This window comes from Nicotiana tabacum, chromosome 10 (genome assembly GCF_000715075.1).
Source record: "Nicotiana tabacum cultivar K326 chromosome 10, ASM71507v2, whole genome shotgun sequence".
Classification (NCBI taxonomy): domain Eukaryota; kingdom Viridiplantae; phylum Streptophyta; class Magnoliopsida; order Solanales; family Solanaceae; genus Nicotiana; species Nicotiana tabacum.
In genome coordinates this window covers 124,172,229-124,195,580 of record NC_134089.1, presented here as the reverse complement: position 1 = coordinate 124,195,580, position 23,352 = coordinate 124,172,229, and the positions used below count along the sequence as shown (strand labels likewise).

The 23,352-nt window shown below is 37.7% G+C and overlaps 1 protein-coding gene across 1 annotated transcript; it reads left to right on the top strand.

Moving 5' to 3' along the window:
* Positions 1-140: 140 nt before the first annotated feature.
* Positions 141-10,994, top strand: LOC142165354 (uncharacterized). Its single transcript, XM_075223925.1, has 3 exons — positions 141-743; positions 10,783-10,789; positions 10,909-10,994. The coding sequence occupies exons 1-3, from the start codon at positions 141-143 to the stop codon at positions 10,992-10,994; spliced, it is 696 nt and encodes a 231-aa protein (XP_075080026.1).
* The last annotated feature ends 12,358 nt before the right edge of the window (positions 10,995-23,352 follow it).

Here is a 23,352-nt window from a genome sequence, read left to right as displayed (position 1 = left end):
TGTTACTTACATTTTTATTTATACTACATGTTTGAAGTGATCAACTTCTTAATTAGTTGTCTGAATTTTTTTAGAAGTATATTTTCATTGAAAATTATTTTTATTCTTTCTAACCCATTTATTTTGTGATTAGTTTCAATATGTCAAACTTGTCAAAACTTGAATTCGTGGCACTAGACATTACCGGAAAGAATTACTTATCATGGGTTCTTGATGCTGAAATTCACCTTGCTGCAAAAGCTCTTGAAAATGCTATTATACAAGGAAATGAAACATCAAGCCAGGATAAAGCAAAGACTATGATTTTTCTTCGTCATCATCTTGATGAAGGATTAAAAACTGAATACTTAACCCTAAAGGATCCATTTGAACTATGGAGCAGTTTGAAGGAACGATATGACCATCTTAAGGCAACGATATTACCAAGAGCTAGATATGAATGGATTCACTTGCGGTTACAAGATTTTAAAACTGTAAGTGAATATAATTCTACTATATTCAGGATAACTTCCCAACTTAAATTATGTGGCAAAATTGTAAATGATGAGGATTTACTAGAAAAGACTCTTTCTACCTTTTATGCATCAAATATGGTATTGCAACAACAATACCGCGAAAAGGGTTTAAAGAAATATTCTGAATTAATCTCATGCCTCCTGGTGGCTGAGCAACATAATACCCTTTTAATGAAAAATCATGAAGCACGTCCTACTGGTTCTGCACCATTTTCTGAAGTTAATATGGTAACAACCACTCAAAAGTCTGAAAGAAGACAAAATTATTATCGTGGTCGTGGTCGTGGCCATAGTCGTGGGCGTGGACGTGGACATGGAAGGGGACGAAATAATTATCGTTGTCATGGTGGAAATAAACAAGAGAATAATAAGAATTCTCAAAATAATCCTTTAAAATGTAGAGTTAATAATTATCACAGGTGTGTTATGAGAGGTCATTGGGCACACATTTGTCGTACGCCAGATCATTTTGTCAAACTTTATCAAGCCTCCCTTAGAAAGAAAGAAAATAATATGGAGGCACATTTGGCCTTTCAAAATAATAATGAAGAAGCAGGCCCCTCAAACAAATATAATTCTGAGGCACATCTTGCATAAAGATGATAATTTTGGAGGCCTAACAAATATTACTCATTTAGAAGCTGGAGACTTCTTTGAGGATATTGACTAAAGAACTAATCATCTTACTGGGGAATGAAGGCTATAAGAAAAGTTGTCATTTTTTATGTTTGCAACTAGTTTATTTTTCTTGAGTGTGTTTCCTAATGCATCATGTGTTGCTAGTCTCTACCTTCCTAACGTAATTTTTAATGTTTTTTTTGTTTGTCTTTCATATTTCATATAATGTACCTTTTGATTTTTTGAAGAATATGAAAATTTCTCAGTCTTCAGTTGGACTCAAGATTAATAAAGATGATATATGTCTTCTGGATAGTGCTACAACACACACTATTTTAAAGATAAGAGATATTTCTCTTATTTGGTAATAAAAGAAGCCAATGTTAATACAATATCCGGTAGTACAAGATTAATTGAAGGTTCTGGAAAAGCCAATTTATTACTACCAGGAGGAACAAATTTGGCTATTGATGAAGCATTATATTGTAGTAAATCTCAAAGAAACTTATTAAGCTTCAAAGATATTCGCCAAAATGGATATCACATTGAGACTACAAATAATGAAAAGATTGAATATCTTTATATTACTACAATAAATTCGGGTAAAAAATATGTACTTGAAATATTACCTTCTCTTTCCTCTGGTTTATATTACACAAGTATTAGCAGGATTGAAACACATACCATAGTAAATGAGAAGTTTACTAATCAAGATAATTTTATTATTTGGCATGACCGGTTGGGTCATCCTGGCTCTACTATGATGCACAAAATAATTGAGAATTCACATGAAAATTCAATGAAGAACCAAAAGATTCTTCAATTTAAGGAATTCTCTTGTACTGCATGTTCTCAAGGCAAATTATTATTAGACCATCAACGATTAAAGTTAAGATAGAATCCCCTATATTTCTGGAACGTATACAAGGTGATATATGTGGGCTCATTCACCCTCCATGTGGACCATTCAGATATTATATGGTTTTGGTAGATGCATCTACAAGATGGTCACATGTGTGCTTACTATCAACTCGCAATATGACATTTGCGAGATTGTTGGCTCAAATAATAAAGCTAAGAGAACAATTTCTAGATTATGCAATTAAGACAATTCGTCTTGATAATGCCGGTGAATTTACATCCCAAGCATTTAATGATTATTATATATCAACTGGGATAACAATTGAGCAGCATCCGGTCGCTCATTTTCATACACAAATTGGTCTAGCGGAATCATTGATCAAACGCCTCCAATTAATTGCTAGACCAATGCTTATGAGAACAAAACTTTCCATTTCAGTATGGGGTCATGCTATTTTGCATGCGGCATCACTTGTGCAGATAAGGCCTACAAGTTATCATAAAGTCTCCCATTGCAATTGGCTTTTGGCCAGGAGCCAAATATTTCCCATCTTAGAATCTTTGGTTGTGCGGTATATGTTCCAATTGCTCCACTACAACGCACAAAGATGGGCCCCCAAAGAAGGTTGGGGATATATGTTATGTATAAATCTCCTTCTATTATAAGATATCTGGAGCCTATGACTGGAGATTTATTTGCAGCGAGATTTTCTGATTGTCATTTTGATGAATCAATATACCCAACATTAGGGGGAGAAAATAAGCAGCTGAGAAAGGAGATAGATTGGAATGTATTATCACTATCTCATTTAGATCTTCGAACAAATCAATGTGAACAAGAGGTTTAAAAGATAATTCATTTACAAAATATTGCAAATCAACTGCCAGATGCGTTCACTGACTTACCAAGGGTGACTAAGTCATATATTCCAGCTGTTAATGCTCCAGTTTGAGTTGATATCCCGGTAGGACAATCAATTAAAGCAAATGAGTTTAAACCACGCTTGAAACGTGGTAGACCAGTCGGTTGTAAAGATAAAAATCCTTGGAAAAGAAAAGGAGTAAATGATCAAAGTGATCATTGTGAGCACGTGATTTTTGCCCTATGAGAACTACTCCCAGAAATTCAAAATAAAATAGTTTTGTGTTGTTTGTGATTTATTTGTAATTGCCTGTGTTTGTTTTTACTTTAATTAAAAATAAATATATTGCATGTGCATTTAGGATTTTTATTTAACGATTAGGAATTAATTAAACCATGTTTGGTTTTAAAAAGAATGAAAATTACAAAATGTGCAATTTTGCATTTTTAGCATTTTATGTCCAATTATGTGATTGTGTTTTAATTAGTGTTTGATTTTAGATTTTAATTGTTATTAAGGGTTAATTAGTATTTTTGAGTTAATTTTGGCTTTACAATTTATTGGACAAATTTTGGTAATTAGGAATTAAAAAGAAAATAGAAGAAAAAGAAGAAACAAGAGAAGAAAATCGGACTGGGCCAATTTTAAAAGAAAGTCCAGGCCCAGTCCAAATACCCTCTTACCCGGTCCAATCCAACCAGTCCTGGAGACGGGTGGAATGACGTCGTTCGGGCATGAAGAATTTGGGCCTTTGATCTCACTCGATCGAACGGTCTAGTCCATCTCCAGATATATCCAAACGACGTCGTATATAGCCAATAGATCCAGGCCATTCATTTCATTTGATCCAACGCCTCAGAACAATCCCCATAACCCGGTCTGTTTTACCCAGGTCAACCCGGTCTCTTAATGAGACCAAACGACACCGTTTGATTAAAGTGAATTGATCTGGACCCTCGATCTCTCTTGATCGAACGACCAAAATCAAACCACCCCCACTATATAAGGTCAATCTCATACCTAGCCCCCCCAATCCAAACCCCTGTTCATTATCGTCTCTCAGTGACGAAATCCCTTCCCCAAACCCTATCCGCCATGGCACTCCTTCGCCTAAAACCCGGCGGCAACAACGCCGCCGGTCACCAAATTAACACCCCTTAAACATTTAACCACCCCCGATCCAAATCCAGGAACCACTTGTCTCGAATCAACTTGGAACTTCTCGAATCTTTAATTGAAGATTCGAGCAAACTATGAACCAAAACCAATCCACCCCAAATTCATACCTTGGCACCCCCTGACCTCCCTCGTGCCCAAACCACCTTTGGTTTGTTTCGAATCTGGCTAGAAACACTCGACCCTAAATCGAAACATAAGAACCCTAGAAAACCAAAACTGGTTTCTGTCCGAAATTTAAGGGAATTTGGGTGTTTAACTGACCTTAGTCGAAGTGTTCTCAGTTGAGAACACTCGATTAAGGTCCGTTTGACCTCAGAAAGTTCAAGTCCGTATGTTCTCTATTCCATTTAAGGTATTTTTCCTTCTTTCCTTTTATTCTATTTTTGATGTTTTAAATGTTTGTTTATTTGTTTAGTATTGTTATATTAATTTTTCAATTTTTTGTCGATTGTTCTGTTCTTCTCCCTCAGACCTTTTATTTGGTCGAATTTGTTTCTGCTCGTTGTTGTGTATAATTATAGGTTGTGTAATCTATTCGAATAAGTTTCGTCGATTAGTTAAGTTTTATTATAAATCCTTGTTCTTGTCAATGCCGCTTGAATTGCCTGATTATCTATTTCTGATTGATTGTTGTCAATTGTTGTAGGCAATCGGTTAATTAGTTATCGTCGATTAATTCAGTTTTATTAGTAGTTTCGTCAAATGGTTTGAGGTCGAATGTTGTATGTGCTGATCTTTAGGCAATTAGCTTCAGGGCATTGTCGATATGCTGACAATGATCCTGCATTCTTGTATAGGTTTGACTTAGAATCCCTGCATTTATGATTGATTTTGATTCAGTTTCAGTTTTAATGATTCTGTTGAGTTCTGTGTTGTGATTTAAATTCAGTTCATTTGTTTCAATTGGAATTCAACCTTAGTCATTCAGTTGTCAGGAGGATTGATCATAGTTATTAATCAGAATCAGTTTTAGATGATTGTTAGCTTGAACAGATTTTAGAGTTAGGTTTTAATGCAGATGAATAATTTGTATTGGGGCAGTAATATTAAGGGGTTTTAGGGGTGATTTGGGAATGAAACAGTTAGGATAATATTTTAATGTTAGTGTTTAGTTAGTGGGGTATTAAATGTCTTTAAATTAATGAGTTAATGGGGAACGAGAGGGAATTAGGGCTGAAAATAAGGAAAAGCATTCCTTAGTGGGTTTTAAGTGGAAATATGCAGATTTTTGTTTGTTGGGGGTCGGGTAGTTAAGTTATTAAAGAGTGGGCAGGTCTGTAATGGTTATAAAGAGGAGGGCATTTGGACTGATGAAGAAAGAAATTTTTTTTTGGGGAGATCAGAAATTCAGAATCAGAAATATATAAAATAGGTTGACTTTAATGTTGAGGAGGTCAGTTGAGTTTGAGAGTAAGAAAGTCTAGTCTGCTTTGATTGCTGAAAATCAGTTAAAAGAGTAGGGTTTCTTGAAAGTGTTCTTCTTTGAGAGTTAAAGAATAGAGAGTCAGAAAGTATTGTTTCATTGCATTTCTGAGTTTGTTATGGGTTTCCCCATTACTGTTCCATTGGTTATTGCTGGGATTTTGCTGGTTTTAATCTGTTATTGGGCTATTGTTGTTTGCTGTTGTTACTGTGCTGCTACTGCATCTGCTGTTTCTCATCTTCCTCTTCTTTTGTTTCCAATACCAGGTACACGACTGTAACACTGGCTATTATAAGCTGAAATATGGGGAAGCATGAATACATATAAAATGGAAGTATGAAGTTTGATTCAGCATTTTCTTTGTTTACTGATTGTAGTTAGAACATTTTGTATACTACTGCTATGTAGATTTTTGCTGCTTTGTATAGTTGGACTGTTATGTGTTGATGCCTAAGTAATGTAGACGCAATGGTTTAGTGTAGTTTAGATTTGATTTATATATGATTGTATAAAGTGGACTGAAGTTGGACGTGTATGTTCATGCTAATTAGCCTGCATATTGGTGCTAATCACCAATCTTGATGTAAGATGATTTATCCATGTGGTTTAAATGTTGAAAAAAATCAGAATAGTCTGAGCATGAGACAAAAATGTGAGATTTACATCTTTCACGTGTAGTGATAAGTAGAAACTGGTTGTCATTTAGGATATAAGCATTAATTCAAAGACATCCTTTTGACATTTGTTTGCTAAATAACATTTCCATATCATAGCTTCAAATTATTGGGTGTTTTGAATATTGATCTAGTAAGGCTAACTTGAATCAATTGGTTTAATCAGTCGCTTCGCATCTTTGGCAAAAATCATGTTTCTAGTAGTGACTTGAACAACCCCAAATGTAGTAGTGGTAGTAAAATATATAATAAAATTAGGATTTTCTTTTTTTCAGAAAAAATATATATAGAAAATCGTAGTCATTTTAGCATGGACCTTTAAATAAAACATGAGACGAGCCTCGCCGGATAAAATGTGTAAATTGCGAGGCTCTCAGTAATTGGCTAAAAATAAAACATTTAGAATTCGGGATGGGTCGTTTAGTGAATTTCACGGCCCTCCCCAAATATAAAAACGCGCTAGTCACTTTAGGCGCGCTTTTAATAATTTACTTTCTTAAACCCGGGTGTACATTTATGTGACCCAAATCCAAATCTTGACGGAGTCGAAATGTGTCGATAACCACGGGTGTATTGATGTAATGTGGTTCGAGATGTATTTTACAACGTCGCAATTCCCGTTAAAAAATAATAATAATAAAAACGTTAAACAGTTAAAAATTGCACATAGGTTCAACATGTATTAAAATCAGATAAATAAGCCGAATATGACAGTTGAGCAATCGTGCTAGAACCACGGAACTCAGGAATGCCTAACACCTTCTCCCGGGTTAACAGAATTCCTTATTCGGATTTCTAGTTCGCGGACTGTAATACAGAGTCAATTTTTCCTCGATTCGGGATTCAACCGGCGACTTGGGACACCATAAATCTCCTAAGTGGCGAATCTGAATTAAATAATAAATCCCGTTTCGATTGTCCTTTAATTGGAAAAACTCCTTTATTTATACCCTTCGCGAGAGTATAGGTAAAAAGCAGGTGTGACAATCATAATACGGAGGTAGTGGCCCAAGAAGAACACATAGACATAACAAATGATAAAACCTCAAGGGAGGTTCGGGTACCTGAAAATGATGATGATGGAGAGATCTCAATAAGTTATGTCTCAACGGGGAAAAAATGGAACCGAAATATTATTGTTATTAATAACGTTTTTGCTTATCATGTTGTTATTGAAATAATGCAACAAGACGAGGATCTTGAACCAAAATCTGCCGATGAATGTAGACAGAGAGATGATTGGCCAAAATGGAAAGATGCTATCCAGGCAGAATTAACTTCACTTGCGAAACGTGAAGTTTTTAGACCTGTAGTGCAAACACCTAATGGTGTTAAGCCTGTTGGATATAAATGGGTCTTTGTACGTAAAAGGAATGAGAAAAATGAGGTACAAAGATATAAGGCGCGTCTAGTTGCACAAGGATTTTTACAAAGGCCTGATATCGATTATGAAGAGACATATTCTCTTGTTATGGATGCTATAACATTCCGTTATCTCATTAGTTTTGCTGTCCATGAAAAGCTTGACATGCATTTAATGGATGTGGTTACAGCCTACCTTTACGGTTCACTTGATAATGAGATATACATAAAAATTCCCGAGGGATTTAAAATGCCTGACGCACATAATTCAAAGTCCCGGAAAATATTTTCAATCAAATTGCAAAGATCTTTGTATGGTTTAAAGCAATCAGAAAGAATACGGTATAACCGTCTTAATGAGTATTTATTAAAGGAAGGTTATATAAATGATGCCATTTGTCCATGTGTTTTTATAAAGGAAACAACATCGGAGTTTGTTGTACTTGCTGTATATGTTGATGACATAAACCTTATTGGAACTCCTACTAAACTCCAAAAGACAATTGATTATTTAAAGAAGGAATTCGAGATGAAAGATCTCGGAAAGACAAAATTATGTCTTGGTTTGCAAATTGAACATTTGGCAAATGGGACTTTTGTTCATCAATCTGCCTACATAGAAAAGGTATTGAAACAATTTTACATGGATGAAGCACATCCATTAAGTACTCCGATGATTGTTCGATCACTTGATATAAATAAGGACTCGTTCCGACCTCAAGAAAAGAATGAAGAGCATTTTGGTCCTGAAGTACCATATCTTAGTGCAATTGGTGCACTAATGTATCTTGCTAACTCTACAAGGCCTGACATAACTTTTTTAGTTAATGCCTTAGCAAAATATAGCTCTGCTCCTACAAGGAGACATTGAAATGGAATCAAACATATATTGCGGTATCTAAAAGGGACTGCCGATATGAGATTATTTTATGGCAATGATTGCAGTCCTGATCTTGTTGGTTATGCCGATGCTGGGTATTTATCTGACCCACACAAGGCTCAATCTCAAACAGGCTATGTGTTTACATGTGGAGGCACTGCCATATCTTGGCGATCGACTAAGCAATCAATCGTGACTACTTCATCTAATCACGCTGAGATAATTTCTATTCATGAAGCAAGTTGAGAATGTATATGGTTGAGGTCTATAATATATCTTATTCGGGACAAATGTGGTTTGAACTATGACAAATTACCCACAATTTTGTATGAAGACAATGCAACATGCATAGCCCAATTGAAGGGGGGATTCATAAAAGGAGATAGGACAAAACACATTTCACCAAAGTTATTTTTCACACATGATCTTCAAAAGAATGGTGATATTAATGTGCAACAGATTCGTTCAAGTGATAATATGGTTGATTTGTTCACCAAATCTCTACCGACGTCAACCTTCAAGAAACTAGTATACAAGATTGGGATGCGAAGGCTCAAGGATGTGAATTGATGCTCTCATCAGGGGGAGTTAATACGCGTTGTACTCCTTTTCCTTTACAAGGTTTTGTCCCACTGAGTTTTCCTTGCAAGGTTTTTAACGAGGCAACCAAAAGACGTATTTCTAAACATGTGTACTATTTTTCCTTCATTAGGATTTTTTTCCGTAGGGGTTTTTCCTAATAAGGTTTTAACGAGGCACATTATCTATGGACATCCAAGGGGAGGTGTTATAAGATAAATCTTATGATGGATGTCTACTCCTCCTCCATAATTTTTACAAATGCTTAATGACATATTCAATGACATATTTTCTATACTTAATGACATATTCAATAACATATTTTCTTCACTTTTCATGCATATATAAAGGCCTTGTAATAGATAGGAAAATACATACAATTGAAGAAGAAATAAATTCTCTTCCTTCTTTCTATCTCTATTATCTTGTTCAAGTTTATAGTAAATTGCTTTTAGTTTTATAGCACTTAGCAAAATATGAAATTTTTTATTTTGTGTCTCATACAACTAACACTAGTTATATGAGGTAACTTTTTTGTCTCACGGTTTTATGGACCCAGAAGTATAAGATTGAGGTTCATAAATTTGTCAGACAAAAAGAAACCTCATACAACTAATGTAAGTTATATGAAACACAAAATAAAACTTCTCGCAAAATATGATATGTGTAACGGTTATGTTGACAAAATTGCAACCCATAAATAAAGCTTGAGCACTTTTCCACTAGAGCTCGTACCCATTTAAGATTTAATTAATACCACAGAATATATTCAGAAAATTTCCTTTGTGCCAAAAGAGTTGCTTGGAGTTTTGCTATTGTCTTTGGTTATTCATATGAATATTCCAATTGGATTAGATGTTAAAACCACAACAAGCATTCTGTTATATTTATTTTCAAAACTTTCATCACAAGTCTTACTTTGAACTCATTATCATTTCCTTTTTGGTCCAATAAGTCATTATAATCACTCAACAAAAAAATATATTGAGACAAGACAAAACACTTTAGTCCTAATTAAACTCTTTGACAAATTTTAATTTCTAATATCAAAAGGAGAAACGGATTAAATTTGCTCCTATATTATTTAAAAGTGAGCAAATTTTATCCTCCGTTAAACTTTTAATTTAATATAATCCTTGTTGTTAGTAAAAATTTCGTTTTTTCTTTTGACCCCTAACGAAGTTGGAAAATTTAAATTATAGTGAAGAATTCTAAGGGTTAAATTTAACCCTTTTTTTTTTCTTTCAAAGAACTTGAATGTGGAGTTCATCCATTTCATATGGAGCCGTGATATTCCCCATTAGAATAATATATACATTTATGCATAAATATGCTAAACTTTATATGCAACATTTCTTTTCTATTGTTTTAAGACTAGCTCTACCCCGCTGCTTCTATCTTGTTTATAATAGAGTGATGTGACTTGATTTCAATTAATAAATATTACATGCTGAAAAACTAAAGCTAGGTTGGTGGAATATTTTCTTTTCCTTGTTCAAATGGGCAATGAAAGGAAGTCCAGAGTTACTGGTCCTTTTCATTTTGAAAAGAAGATAATACATGTATGATATTATGTAGCATCAATAGGGGTGTCAAGGGCAGGTTGGGCCGATTTTGAGCGGGTTAATCCGTTGGTTAACCCATTTTCAATTTGAGTGGGATAATTTATCCAATTTTAATTCATCCACATCCAAGCCGACCCTCCCGTTTGCGACCCTAGTCCTACCCGTTAATTACCGATATGAATTTGGTTAGACCCCTAGCCCTACCCATTAATTACCGATATGAATTTGGTTTTCTTCAATCTAAAAAGGTTTTTCAAATGCAGGAAGCAGGTAAATATATTAATGGAGTACGTTGCTAGAATTCAGAGGTTTCACATAAATTGAATGTAGGTACCACTTAAAAGACTTTGTCGATGATCTACTATATTTTTGAAACACATCTTTCTCAGGAACCATCTATGTGTTTGGTTCTGAGGACCAATGGACAAACAGTACAAATAGTAGTACCCTCATGGTTTTCAACTATCCTTTCTGACTTCACCAGCTTTTTCAATCTTGCAAGCAATAAATCCATTTTTTTCACTTTACTTTTGAGCCTCAACTTTTATGTTTATTGAATTGTCTTAAATTCAAAGCAGAGAAGTCTACTTAAATTAACTCCTAGAAGTATATTAATACTATTACTACCATTACTCTCTCCGCTCCACAATAAGTGATCAATTTGCTTTAGGCACACCCATTAAGAAAATATTAAATTCTAGATAAAAATAGATAGTGTGACTAAACAACCCTTAATTAAATGTTGCAACATAGTTATAATAGCACTTGCTTCTCTTCTCAAATGTGAGGAGTAAATGACTTTTTAGGGATACGTACATACGGGTAATTTTGAAAAAAATAAATTGAATTTTTTCTTAATTATATAAATGAATGCTTATTTTGGACCAAAACTAAAAAGTAAATTGATCACTTATTGTGGATCGCAGGGATTACTATTTAGAGAGAAGGGCATGGTTGGCAGAATGAGCAAGTGAATCTCATAAATTTGTCTTAATGTTAATAGTTTTTAAGCTATGTTACTCTGACCTTCCAAACTGTCACGACCCAAGTTATCCCTCCGTGAACCGTCGTGACGGCATCTAGTCTCTACGACTAGGTAAGCCTAATATTTGCGGAAATGAAATGAAAATATAAAAGCTAACATCTACCAGGTAATTTTTAAATAAGCAATTTAAGATGCCGCTCGGCATAAACAATAATCACTCTCGAATGTACACAACTATCCCAAGACCCGAAACACCGTGAATCACAAACTACAGAATGAAATCAGTATCTCTATACTCTAGAGTCTAACAAAAAGGAAATACATAAGTGTTTGTCATGGGGAAGAGTAGAAGGGGACTCCAAGGTCTACGGACGCGGCAGATATACCTTGAAATCTCCAAAGCTGTCTCGACTCACTGATAATGCGGCTGATAAGCGGTACCTGGATCTGCACACGAAAAATATGTGCAGGAAAAGGTATGAATACACCACAACGGTACCTAATAAGTGTCAAGCCTAGCCTCGGTCGAGTAGTGACGAGGTCAGGTCAGGCCCTACTGGTATATATGTATATATAATAAAGTAAGGCAGAATGAAATATTGCAGTAAAGTAAAGACTGAAATTTAACAAGAATGAAATCACAGAAGGTAATAACTTAGTACACAGAGATAACAACAGGGTATCTCCCGAGATACCGTCTCGTAGTCCCAAACGTAAATATGCAGGGGGATCTCCCGGAATACCGTTCCGTAGTTCCAAAGTAAATATGCAAGACAACGGATCTCCCGAAATACCCTTCCGTAATCCCAAAGTAAATATATAGGGGGATCTCCCGGAATACCGTTTAGTAGTCCCAAAAGTAAATACACAACTCAACAGTATAAATAACAGCTACAATACGAAATTCTACAATTTAGACTAAGTACAAATCAAGAAAAAAGCAAGGAATTCATTAAGCATGCTGCACAGAGTTCAGACAGGCAATTAAGACACGTAGATATGCTATTCTAAACTAATCAGGATAATTACATATTAGTGTAGCTCAAATAAAGTGAAACATGTTATTACTTAGTAAAAAACGGAGTTTTATAACAAATAGCCCGTGTACGCACTCGTCACCTCACGTACACGGTGCTCACATATCAATCAGTACTAAATCCTAAATGAAGTTCACCCACACAAGGTTAGGAAAGCAAGTTACCTCGAACCAAGCTCAAATCAATCTGTAACAATGTTCTTTTCACGAATATCCGATTCCGAATGGCCCAAATCTAGCCAAAACCAATTACATAACATATATATAACTACAAGAAACTAATCTAGCTAATGAAATCAAACCTAAAGCAAGAAATTGAAAAAATCACTCAAAAAGCCTCCCTGGGTCCACGTCTCGGAATCGGGTAAAAGTCACAAATTATGAACACTCATTCACTCACGAGTCTAACCATACTAAATTTATTCAAATTCGTTACCAAAATCTCGATCAAAACCCCAAAATTTCGGCCTAAGAACTTTTCTCAAATTTTTCTTAAATTGTCACCCCAAATCACTAATTAAATGGTGGAATTAAAGACATAATCATGAAATTTGACCAAAATTAGATAGGGACCACTTACCCCAAACACCCACGCAAGAATCTCTCTAAAAATCGCCTTCTACCAAGCTCCCAATTCAATTTTGTGATATGAACTCAAAACCCTCGTTTTTTGAATTTTTAATACTGCCCAATGATTCCTTAATCGCGATCACAGAAATAGCCTCGTGATCACAAAGCTCAACTTTGCTGCACCAGAAGTTAACTCTAAGCGAACGCGTAAAACTCCACGCGAACGTGATGCTCTGACTCTCATACTTACGCGTTCGCGAACAACCCAACGCGTTCGCGATGAGCAAAGCGTGTGGCCCAGCTTGGTCTACTTAACACTACGCGAACGCGACCTTGGCTATGCGTTCGTGAAGCACCACCTCACACCACTACGCGTTCGCATACTCCTATCCGCGAACGCGAAGAACAAATCCATCCTCTCGCACAGTTAGCTTACGCGATCGCGGATCACCCCACGGGATCGCGTATAAGGAAACCAGAACTTAGACACCAGAAAACTTCGGCAACCTCCTAAGTCCAAAAATCGATCCGTTGGGCATTCGAAACACACCTGAGGTCCCTCGAACCTCAACCAAACATACCAAACAATCCTAAAACACCATACGAACTTAATTGAGCCCTCAAATCACATCAAACAATGCTAAAATCATGAATCGCCCTCCAATTCAAACTTAAAGAACTTGAAACTTCAAAATTCTACAACTGATGCAGAAACCTATCAATCCACGTCCGAATAACTTTAAATTTTGCACACAATTCATACCTAACATTACGAACCTACTCCTACTTTCAGAATTGGATTCTGACCCCGATATCAAAAATTCCACTATCGATCCAAATTTTAAAAAATTCGACTTTCGCTATTTCAAGTCTAATTGAGCTACAAACCTCTAAAACACAATCCGGACACGCCCCTAGACCCAAAATATCCAACGGAGCTAACAGAATCAACGGAATACTATTCCAGAGTCACCTTCACACAGTTCTGACTACGGTTTAAATCCTAAGACTTAAGCCTCCGTTTAGGGACTAAGTGTCCCAAAACACTCCAAAAACCAAAACAAAACCTCCCAGCAAGTCACAATAGCAGAAATAGATATGGGGGAAGTAGTTAACAAGGGATCGGGGCTATAACTGTCAAAATGACTGGCCAGGTCGTTACACAAAAACATTATCGTACTCATATCAGATCTCTTAAAATGTGATGATTAGCTAGGAACTCGTGTTTTAAGTATATTTCGCACTCTAATTATTATATTTTTATTGTAGTTGAACCTAATTGTTAGTACTTTGTACTTATTGTGGGTGTTGTGTAGGATCCGATTTCGAGTGAAGAAGCAAGTTTGGAACTAAAATGGATGATTTGGAGCTTTGAAGTCCGAGTAGAAGCCCAATAAATTAAGCCGGAATAACGTTCAAGAGTCAAGGACCAAGTTTGGGTGTCAAAAAGTGAAGAAAAAAAGGATTAAAGAAAAATGCACTACCGTGCTGCGGAGCACAAGGTGCTTGTGCAAAATTCCTGCATAGTAAAAAAAATCTTGCTCTCTGAACTTTTCCATTGGCGCAATGCATGGGGAGATGCGTGGTGCACCACGCCTGTGTAATTTTCTTAGCGTGATTTCCTACTTCGGCTTGGAAAGGATAGTTCCGTTCAGATCCGCTTTTACGTGGTATAAATAAACCAAAAATATATATTTGAAGGGACTTTTGACCTAGGAAGGTATTGGAGAGTATTGGAGGCTTCAAGACACAAGATTTTATCATATTTTTATCAGTTCAATACGGGAGTTTTGATTATAACATTAGATTGATGTTTTCTTATTTTCTAATTCTATTTGTGATGACTTCCTCCATATCTATGGAGTAGTTTACCTTAGGGTTTGACATAATTTTATGACTTGGCTGTTATCTATGGATTTGATTAATACTTGATTGCTTGAATATATTGGAAGAGCTTTAACTCTAGTTGTGATTTTATTTATTATCATGTTTAATCGGAAGAGGAGCATAATATTGAATATTATTGCAGCGTATCCTTAATTCATTATAGTACTTCTTTAAAGTAATCGAAATAGCTTTGTGATCTACCTTTTGAATTAAGATTGAGAAATATTCTAGAGAAGTTTCTCTTAGACCATTCTTACCAATAGATTCTTGCAAGTTTCGCCGCACTTCATATTAGCTTATTTGAACGGTTTAGGTTTAATCGAGGGAGGAACCTGAATCAGAATAATAGGATAATAACATGTTGAATTCGAGAGAATCAATAGAACATTAAAAGTGACTTTTTAACTGTGTCAATTCCAGGATAACAATCTTGTACTTATCATGTCATGACCCTTATCTCTCATACTAATAACAAACCAATTCTACTAATCTCTAATTCTTCGCAATCAATTGTCAGTTGCTTTACGTTTACATTATGTTTGGATCATTGTTACCTATCGTTTTATAATGTATAATATTGTATTGTATTGTATTATATTTTATTGTATTGTATTATATCATTTTATGGATACAATGTTTGAATAGATTGTATCGTTTGTGTGATGACCCAAAAGGTCATCTCTTATTTTAGAAGTCAAATTTGTGTTCCGAGGCTTTAAAAACCTCATTTTCATTCTCTTCGATTTACGTGCGCAATCCGGACTTCTGTCAACATTTTAGGTAAATGAACCCGGACCCGTTCCGACGGTCCTGAAGGGTCCGTAGTAAAATATGGGACTTGGGCATATGCCCGGAATCGAATTCCAAGGTCCCTAGCCCGAGAAATGAATTTTTGAGAAAATTGTTTACTGGAAAATATAAGGAGTTTTATGTCACGAACCCAAACCGGACCCGGTCGTGATGGCGCCCCTCATGAAGACAAGGCCAACCGACACAACTCCCAAATCAACCATTTTTCATTTAATAGTGGTTTTTATACCATTTATAAATCATTAATCTCATAATGAACATTTAAAAGAACAATGCGGAATAATTTCACAAGTCCGACATCGGGGTGTCACTAGTCATGAGCATCTACCAAGGTCTGAATACAACAAAACAGTCAAGTGTACTAAGTACATAAATGGAAATGAGATGAAGAAACAGTGCTGCGAACGCCGTGCAGCCACCTTGCTAACTCTGATGACTCCGCGTCTGAGCAATCAATACCCGCTACCGGGTTCTAAAATACCTGAATCTGCACACGAGGTGCAGGGAGTAATGTGAGTACTCCAACCCAGTAAGTAATAAGAGTAAATAAAAACTGAGCAGCAGGAAACAATGAATCCACATTCATGATAACTCAATAAGCACACAGGCTGCTAATTCAGAATACGAGTCGATCGTCTTATTAAAATCCAACCTTTTGGTAAAAATCATTTGAAAATGCTTTCCGATAGTTTCAGTAGGGGTTCAATACCATTTATAATAAAAGAGATGAAAAACCATAATCGGCCCCTCGAGCAAAACATAGTTCGTAAATAGCCCCTCGGGCAAAACAGGAATCATAAACACCTCATAACATGAAAATCTCAGTGGAAATAACAAAAGCCAAATCAGTGATTAAATTCTGAACATCTCATAAACCCCAGCTTAAATTAAAGTTGTTTTAAAACATTTGTTCAACACTTTCGACAGAGGCTCAATATAAAGATGAGTGAAAACAGTCAATAAATCAACATATTCGATAGAAACTCATTTTAAAGAGGAGTGAAAATCAATAAGTTCATAAACAGGCCCTTCAGGCAAAGCTTCACTCATGTGCATGCATATATCTATCGCCCCTCGGGCAAGCCTCTCAGTCACTCGTGACTCAACTCTTACCAATCAGCGCTCACACTCAGCACTCACACTCAATAGGTACCATATAGTAACCGCTGCGGCGCGCAGCCCAATCCATATATCGCTACGGCGTGCAGCCCGATCCATATATCTCGTCGACGGCGCAAACTTGGGGTGTGCAGACTCTGGAGGGTCTCCTACAACCCAAGCGCTATATCGCTGCGGCGTGCATCCCGATCCAACATATCGCTGCGGCGTGCAGCCCGATCCATATAAGTATCGCTGCGGCGTGCAGCCCGATCCATACACACACACACACACACACATATATATATATATATATATATATATATATATATATATATATATATATATATATATATATATATATATATATACATATATACATATATATATATTGTTGCGGCGTGCAGCCCGATCCATAACTATATAATCCTCACAACCAGGCTCTCGGCCTCTCTCAGTCATTAACCTCACAATCAGACTCTTGGTCTATCTCCATCATCAACCTCACGATCACTCGAACCATCAGTAAAACGGGGAACTTGGCCCAAACAGTTTTCATATTTTTAAGCAATAAAGTGATAAACCAGATTTAAACAATAAACAGGTAAAACACAACTGAGGATATGCTTTCAAAACAAATAGAGTGAGGAAAAATAGTGGAAGTGCCCCTAAGGGTCTCAGCAGGTCGGCCATCGGCACAAGGCCCCAAACATGGCATACTGCCCAAAATATAATAACATCAAATAATTAACTATCAATTACGCATTAAAATAATCGTTCAGAATGGACTAAGTCACAATCCCCAGCGGTGCTCTACCCCACGCTCGTCATCTAGCGTGTAAGTCACCTTAACATAGCATAACGATGTGTAATCCGGGGTTTCAAACCCTCAGAACAGCATTTACAATCATTACTTACCTCGTACTAGTTAAATCTCTAGCTCGTGACGCCCTTGGCCTTCAAATCAGCCTCCACGCGCGTCGAATCTATCCAAAATCAGAACGAATACGTCACAATATGCCAAGGGAACAAAGCCCAAGCAAAAACAAATCGAAAAATGCCAAAAATCCCGAAATTAACAAAACCCGAGCCCTGGGCCCACTTCTCGAAACTCAAAAATTTTCACATCAATAAATTACTTATCTCCCCATGAGTTCATACATACCAAAAGCTCTCAAATCCGACCCCAAATGGTCTTCCAAATTCTCAATTAAAATTCCCAAAATTTCAAGCCCTAGTTCTTCCATTTTTGGCTTAAGTTCCATGAATTTCTAGGTTGATTTCACAATAGAATCAAGTTTTAGGTTCAAAATTTTTTACCTCCAATCAGTTCTCCTTGAATCCCTCTTTAATTTCCTTCAAAAAGCTCTTAAAATGATCAACAATGGGGGAAATGAGCCCCAAATTCGCGGATGAAATGATTTAAAACATTCTGCCCAGCTCTGCCCGTTCCTTCATCGCGATCGCGGCACAAGCCTCGCGATCGCGAAGAGCAAATATTCAAGACCTCAAAAATACACTACGCGAACGTGACCAAAACCCTGCGAACGCGATGACCAGATGAAATAACCTGACGCGAACGCGATGCACAAATTACCTTGGACCCCATCTGACTCACTTTCTCTACGCGATCGCGAGTGCCTTCTCGCGAACACGATGCACAGCTTCTCAACCTTCCGCGAATGCGAAGCCTCTCGCGCGAACACGAAGGCTAAATTTTGGCCTTCCTCTATTCCTTCTATACGAACGCGAGGCTCCTCACGCGAACGCGAAGAGGTAATTCTCTGCAACACTGAACCTACTATTTCTGCAACTTTCAAACTCCAAAATGGTCCGATTGACCATCCGAAACTCACCCGAGGCCTCGGGACCTCAATCAAAAGCACCAACACATCTTAAAACCTCATTCAAACTTGTTTCAATCATCAAAATACCTCAAACAACACCAAATCCATCAATTCACATTGAATTCAAGCCTAAGTTTTTCTAAAAACTTCCGAAATATGCTTTCGATAAAAAATGCAACCAAACCACGTCCGAATGACTTGAAATTTTGTTCACACATCAAAATGACATAACGAAGCTACAGAAACTCTCGGAATTCCATTCCGACCTCTATATCAAAATCTCACCCATCCATCGGAAAACGCTGAAATCTCACTTTCGCCAATTTAAGCCTAAACTTTCCACGGACTTCCAAAATGCATTCCGATCATGCTCCTAAGTCTCAAATCACCTAACGGAGCTAACCAAATCATAAAATTCCGATCCGAGATCATATACAAGCAAGTCAAATATTGGTCAAACCTTTCAAATTTCAAGCTTCAAACTGGGAACTGTTCTTCCAAATTCATTCCGATTTTCCTGAAAACCAAAACCAACGATTTAAATAACTCATAATTCATCACACGGGGCTAGTCATGCCCAAGATATGGCAAGCAAAGTGCAAAAGCTTAAAACGACCGGTCTGGTCGTTACATCCTCCCCACTTAAACATATGTTCGTCCTCGAACGTGCCCAGAGTTGTTCCAAAAGCCAACCAATCGCTGAATAACCTTACCATGCACATACCCGGGGGTGATCCCACGTCACCCTATCACATATAGGTCCGATAACACAATGCAACTGAAATTTCACAATCCGACCTAGCCCATAAACCTTAGAACCACATTTCCACTCCTGAGATCATTCACAAGATCAAAATCTCACATCTATACTCTGAATAAGCCCGAACTGGCTGTAATAACCCATACCTGCAACCTCAGGTGCAATTACATGGTATACCACATACCTCAACCACTTGTAGGGATAACTTCTAATCACAACAGCTGCACACAACAACCGAATACCGGTAGAAAACCTCTTATCAACCAAAGTCTCATTCCCAACACTTCCATATGCTGCCAATGATAAATAAACCACACAGTAAGCCATAACCATTCCTCATATCAACCATTCATGAAGCCACTTCTCCTCTGGCAAAAACCATAGCAATTTCTGAGCCGAACCTCGATATTATCCTTCCAACATGCTGAAATCAAATTCGTTCGTATTCATTAGTGATCCCAACGATCTCCTTTGATCCAACACACTATTCTGGTGACATGACACATCAATACAGGCTTAAGCCACAACTTGCATAATACATGCACCAATAAACAACGGTCCTAACATACTCAAATCATGAAAATGACTCTAATGAAAGAGCTGCCCCTCAAGCTCACCAATACCATCACAACACAAGGCTGAGAACCCGTCTCTCATCATAGAAATAGAACACACGAATCTAACCCACAAGGTCATAACTCCACATAGCTTCGCTGCAATGTGCGATCCTATCCAAACACTGCTCCACATGAGACACATCAAGTCACTATGCTCGAAATTGAAAACCACCTACAATTTGATGTCTGGAACCAAAGCAAATCATTACACCCACAGTGAAACAAGTACATATACCATGCAAACCCGATAGGATATAACCGATACGCCATCCACCGAGCAACACCCAATTACTCTTCCCGCTTGACTTCCACTATGAACCAGAATAGAACCGCACCATATGTGCCCATAACCAACAAATCATAACGTCTTGCAACACAGAAAGGTAACTCATAGATCTCCCATATCACTAGTAATCTCAATAACGGTCGAATCAACCTATCCCTCAACAATACAATTCGGGCCAACCAAGCCGACTCAAGCTAGAATAGCATCCACGTTGGCCTGCCAACAAACTCCTTACCAAGGAAGCCTGAAGCTGCTCCTTCCACTACTATAACTCTTGCCGGAGCAATACGATACAGTGCCCGGCACCAAATCAATACCGAAATCCACAACCTCGCCCAGCGACATGCCCGACCACAATAAATACATTCGAAAAGTCCCTCAACACCGGAACTGAATCAATGGTAGAAACCTCTGCACCGACATCCATCACGAGGGCCCAATTAAGAAAGGCAATCCTTCCCAGCCGTCCGCTAGGTCTTTGAAATATAAACCACTTTACTAGAACATAATCCGACGTACCTCGCCACTCAATCATTCCACGATAGATACTTTAAAATTTCCCTGTGCCACCAAGCAAGCCCGAATATAACCAGTCGATCTAACAAGAAAGTGTCGCAATACTACCGAAGTGCCATCAACTTAATCATATTACCATTTTACTGAAACATATACTCTCGTCAAATCACTTCCAATTAGCAGTACCATTTCCTTAAATATCTGAGGCTACCCGCTGCTTAAGAGTTTCATGAACTTCCTTTCAGAACTGAACCATAACTTTGCACATGCAAATCTCGATCCTCACAACATACCGTCCTAATATAACATGAGAACTTCATCTCCCTTATGAGCCACAGACATCTACGTGCTCAACTAGTCACAAACTTTCCATTGGTCCCATCTAGAAGAAAAATCACTATACATCTTGTAGACACCGGATTTTTGACCCTCCCCGAGAATTTTCACATTTTTAGCGTGAATATGTGAAATTGGGTCTAATATAGTCATTTTAACTATTTTACTTTATTTCGTTGCAAAAAGAAAAAAATCACAAAAATACATATATAAACTTTAGTTTATGTATTTCTCATAAACTTGAAAAAATACAAAAATTGTACTTTATTTTGGTACTTTATATAAATTCGAAAATTACAAAAAAATATAATTCTATTAATGTTTTGTAGTCATTTTAATTTTGGAAAAATACAAAAAATATTACTTTATATTTTGTCTTTATTAAAAAACGAAAATTACAAAAAAATAGTTTTATTAATATTTTTGTAGCTATTTTAAATCTTGAAAAATATTTAAAAAAGATATAGTTTTGTTTAAATATTAGTCTTATTTTTGGTAGTTATTTTGCTTGCATAGGACTAGTTAAGCAACGTCGTGTCCTTAATCGGGTCCGAGAAAAAGAATAAATATTCGGGTTCAAACTTACCCGCTTTTAGGCCTAATTTTCGGACCTAGCCCATAATAATCCGAGTCCGCCACACGTGGGGAACACGGACGGAATCCCATACACGGGGAACCCCACCACGCGTGGGGAACACAAGCCTCGAACCCCACCACGCGTGGGGCTCATTTTTCTAGGCAAATGGGCACAAATACACGGACTGAAAAGTTTTGAAAGGGGGACTTTTAGAAATTTTGGGAACGGACAGGATTTTGAAAAAACATTGTACATCTATCTTCTTCTTCTAAAGAAGAAGCAAAAAAACCCTACGGTGAAAAAGAAAACAGGCCCATCGTGGAACCTCCATCGCCACCACCAAATCACCTCCGGCCAGCTTCCCCCGACGTCAACCACCAGCCCCGTCGAGCAGCAGCTGTTGCTGCTGCTGCATCACCTTCCCTACTGTCCAAACACCACTCCGTCACATTCCCCGGCACCCCTACTGTCGCAACCAAACCCTACACCAAACAGGCCCTTCCCACCACCAAAACCACCGTCAACCACCAGTCTCCATTCCCTCCGTCGACCTACTGTCACAACCAAACAGGCCCGTCACCTTCCCCCAGCACCACGACCAACAGCAACAACCTAACCTCCCGTCAAACCCCCTCCTCCTCACGTCTGAAACCGCCCAAACCACCACCAAAACCAACGAAAAACCCTAGCAAACAGGAAACCCACCATCGTTCCACCTTCAAACCGCCCCGGACTGCTCCCTCTCCGTCTCACGATCACCACCGTCAACAAACCACTATTGTTACCCATCCAGCAACGCCCCAGCTGACCCAACTCCATCGTCGTCGCTGTCCGTCGACCCTACGTCCAAATGCCATAACGAGTACCAACTCCATCGTCTTCCTCACGACGAAAATATCACCACCGCTGCTGCCCGCTACCCAGCCTACCACCTCCAATCTCCATCGCGACTACTCACAGAACCCAACCCCAGCCCGTCAGCTTCCCCGCCATTGCAGCCTCATCACCTTGCGTCAACAACCCACCACCAGTCGACCTTCCTCCTGTCTGAACTCCCGTCGTCACTGCACAAACGAACCTCCATAGCTGCGTCGACCACAACCCCAAGCAGCCCTGCGGCTATTTCCCATATCCTCACGCCACTAGCTGAACTGGAGTTCATGGAGGTGAGCTGCTCGACCTTGTGTTGAAGTCGAGTTCCAGTCCAAAGTCCAAAAGTTGAGTCGAGGTCCGGTACATCGAGGTGTTTGTCCGAGGTTTCGTCGTTGTTCCTCGTCCAGTGAGGCCCGGCTTGAGTTCCGTCGGGGTCGTGTTTGTCGTCCTGAGTTTGCCGAGGTTCAAAGGTTAGTAAACCTCAAGTATTAGATAAGGAAATGTTACGTTAAATGTTCGAAGATGCAAAAATAGAAATTGGTATGATAATTTTCTGCTTACGTTTTCATCGTATGCATTTTTGCTCATTTTGCGTTATGTGATTCTTGTTTATTTGATGTCATTTAATTAAGTTT

Excerpts from the sequence above, each read along its gene's own strand:
- LOC142165354 (XM_075223925.1), top strand. The coding sequence starts at position 141 with ATGTCAAACTTGTCAAAACTTGAATTCGTGGCACTAGACATTACCGGA.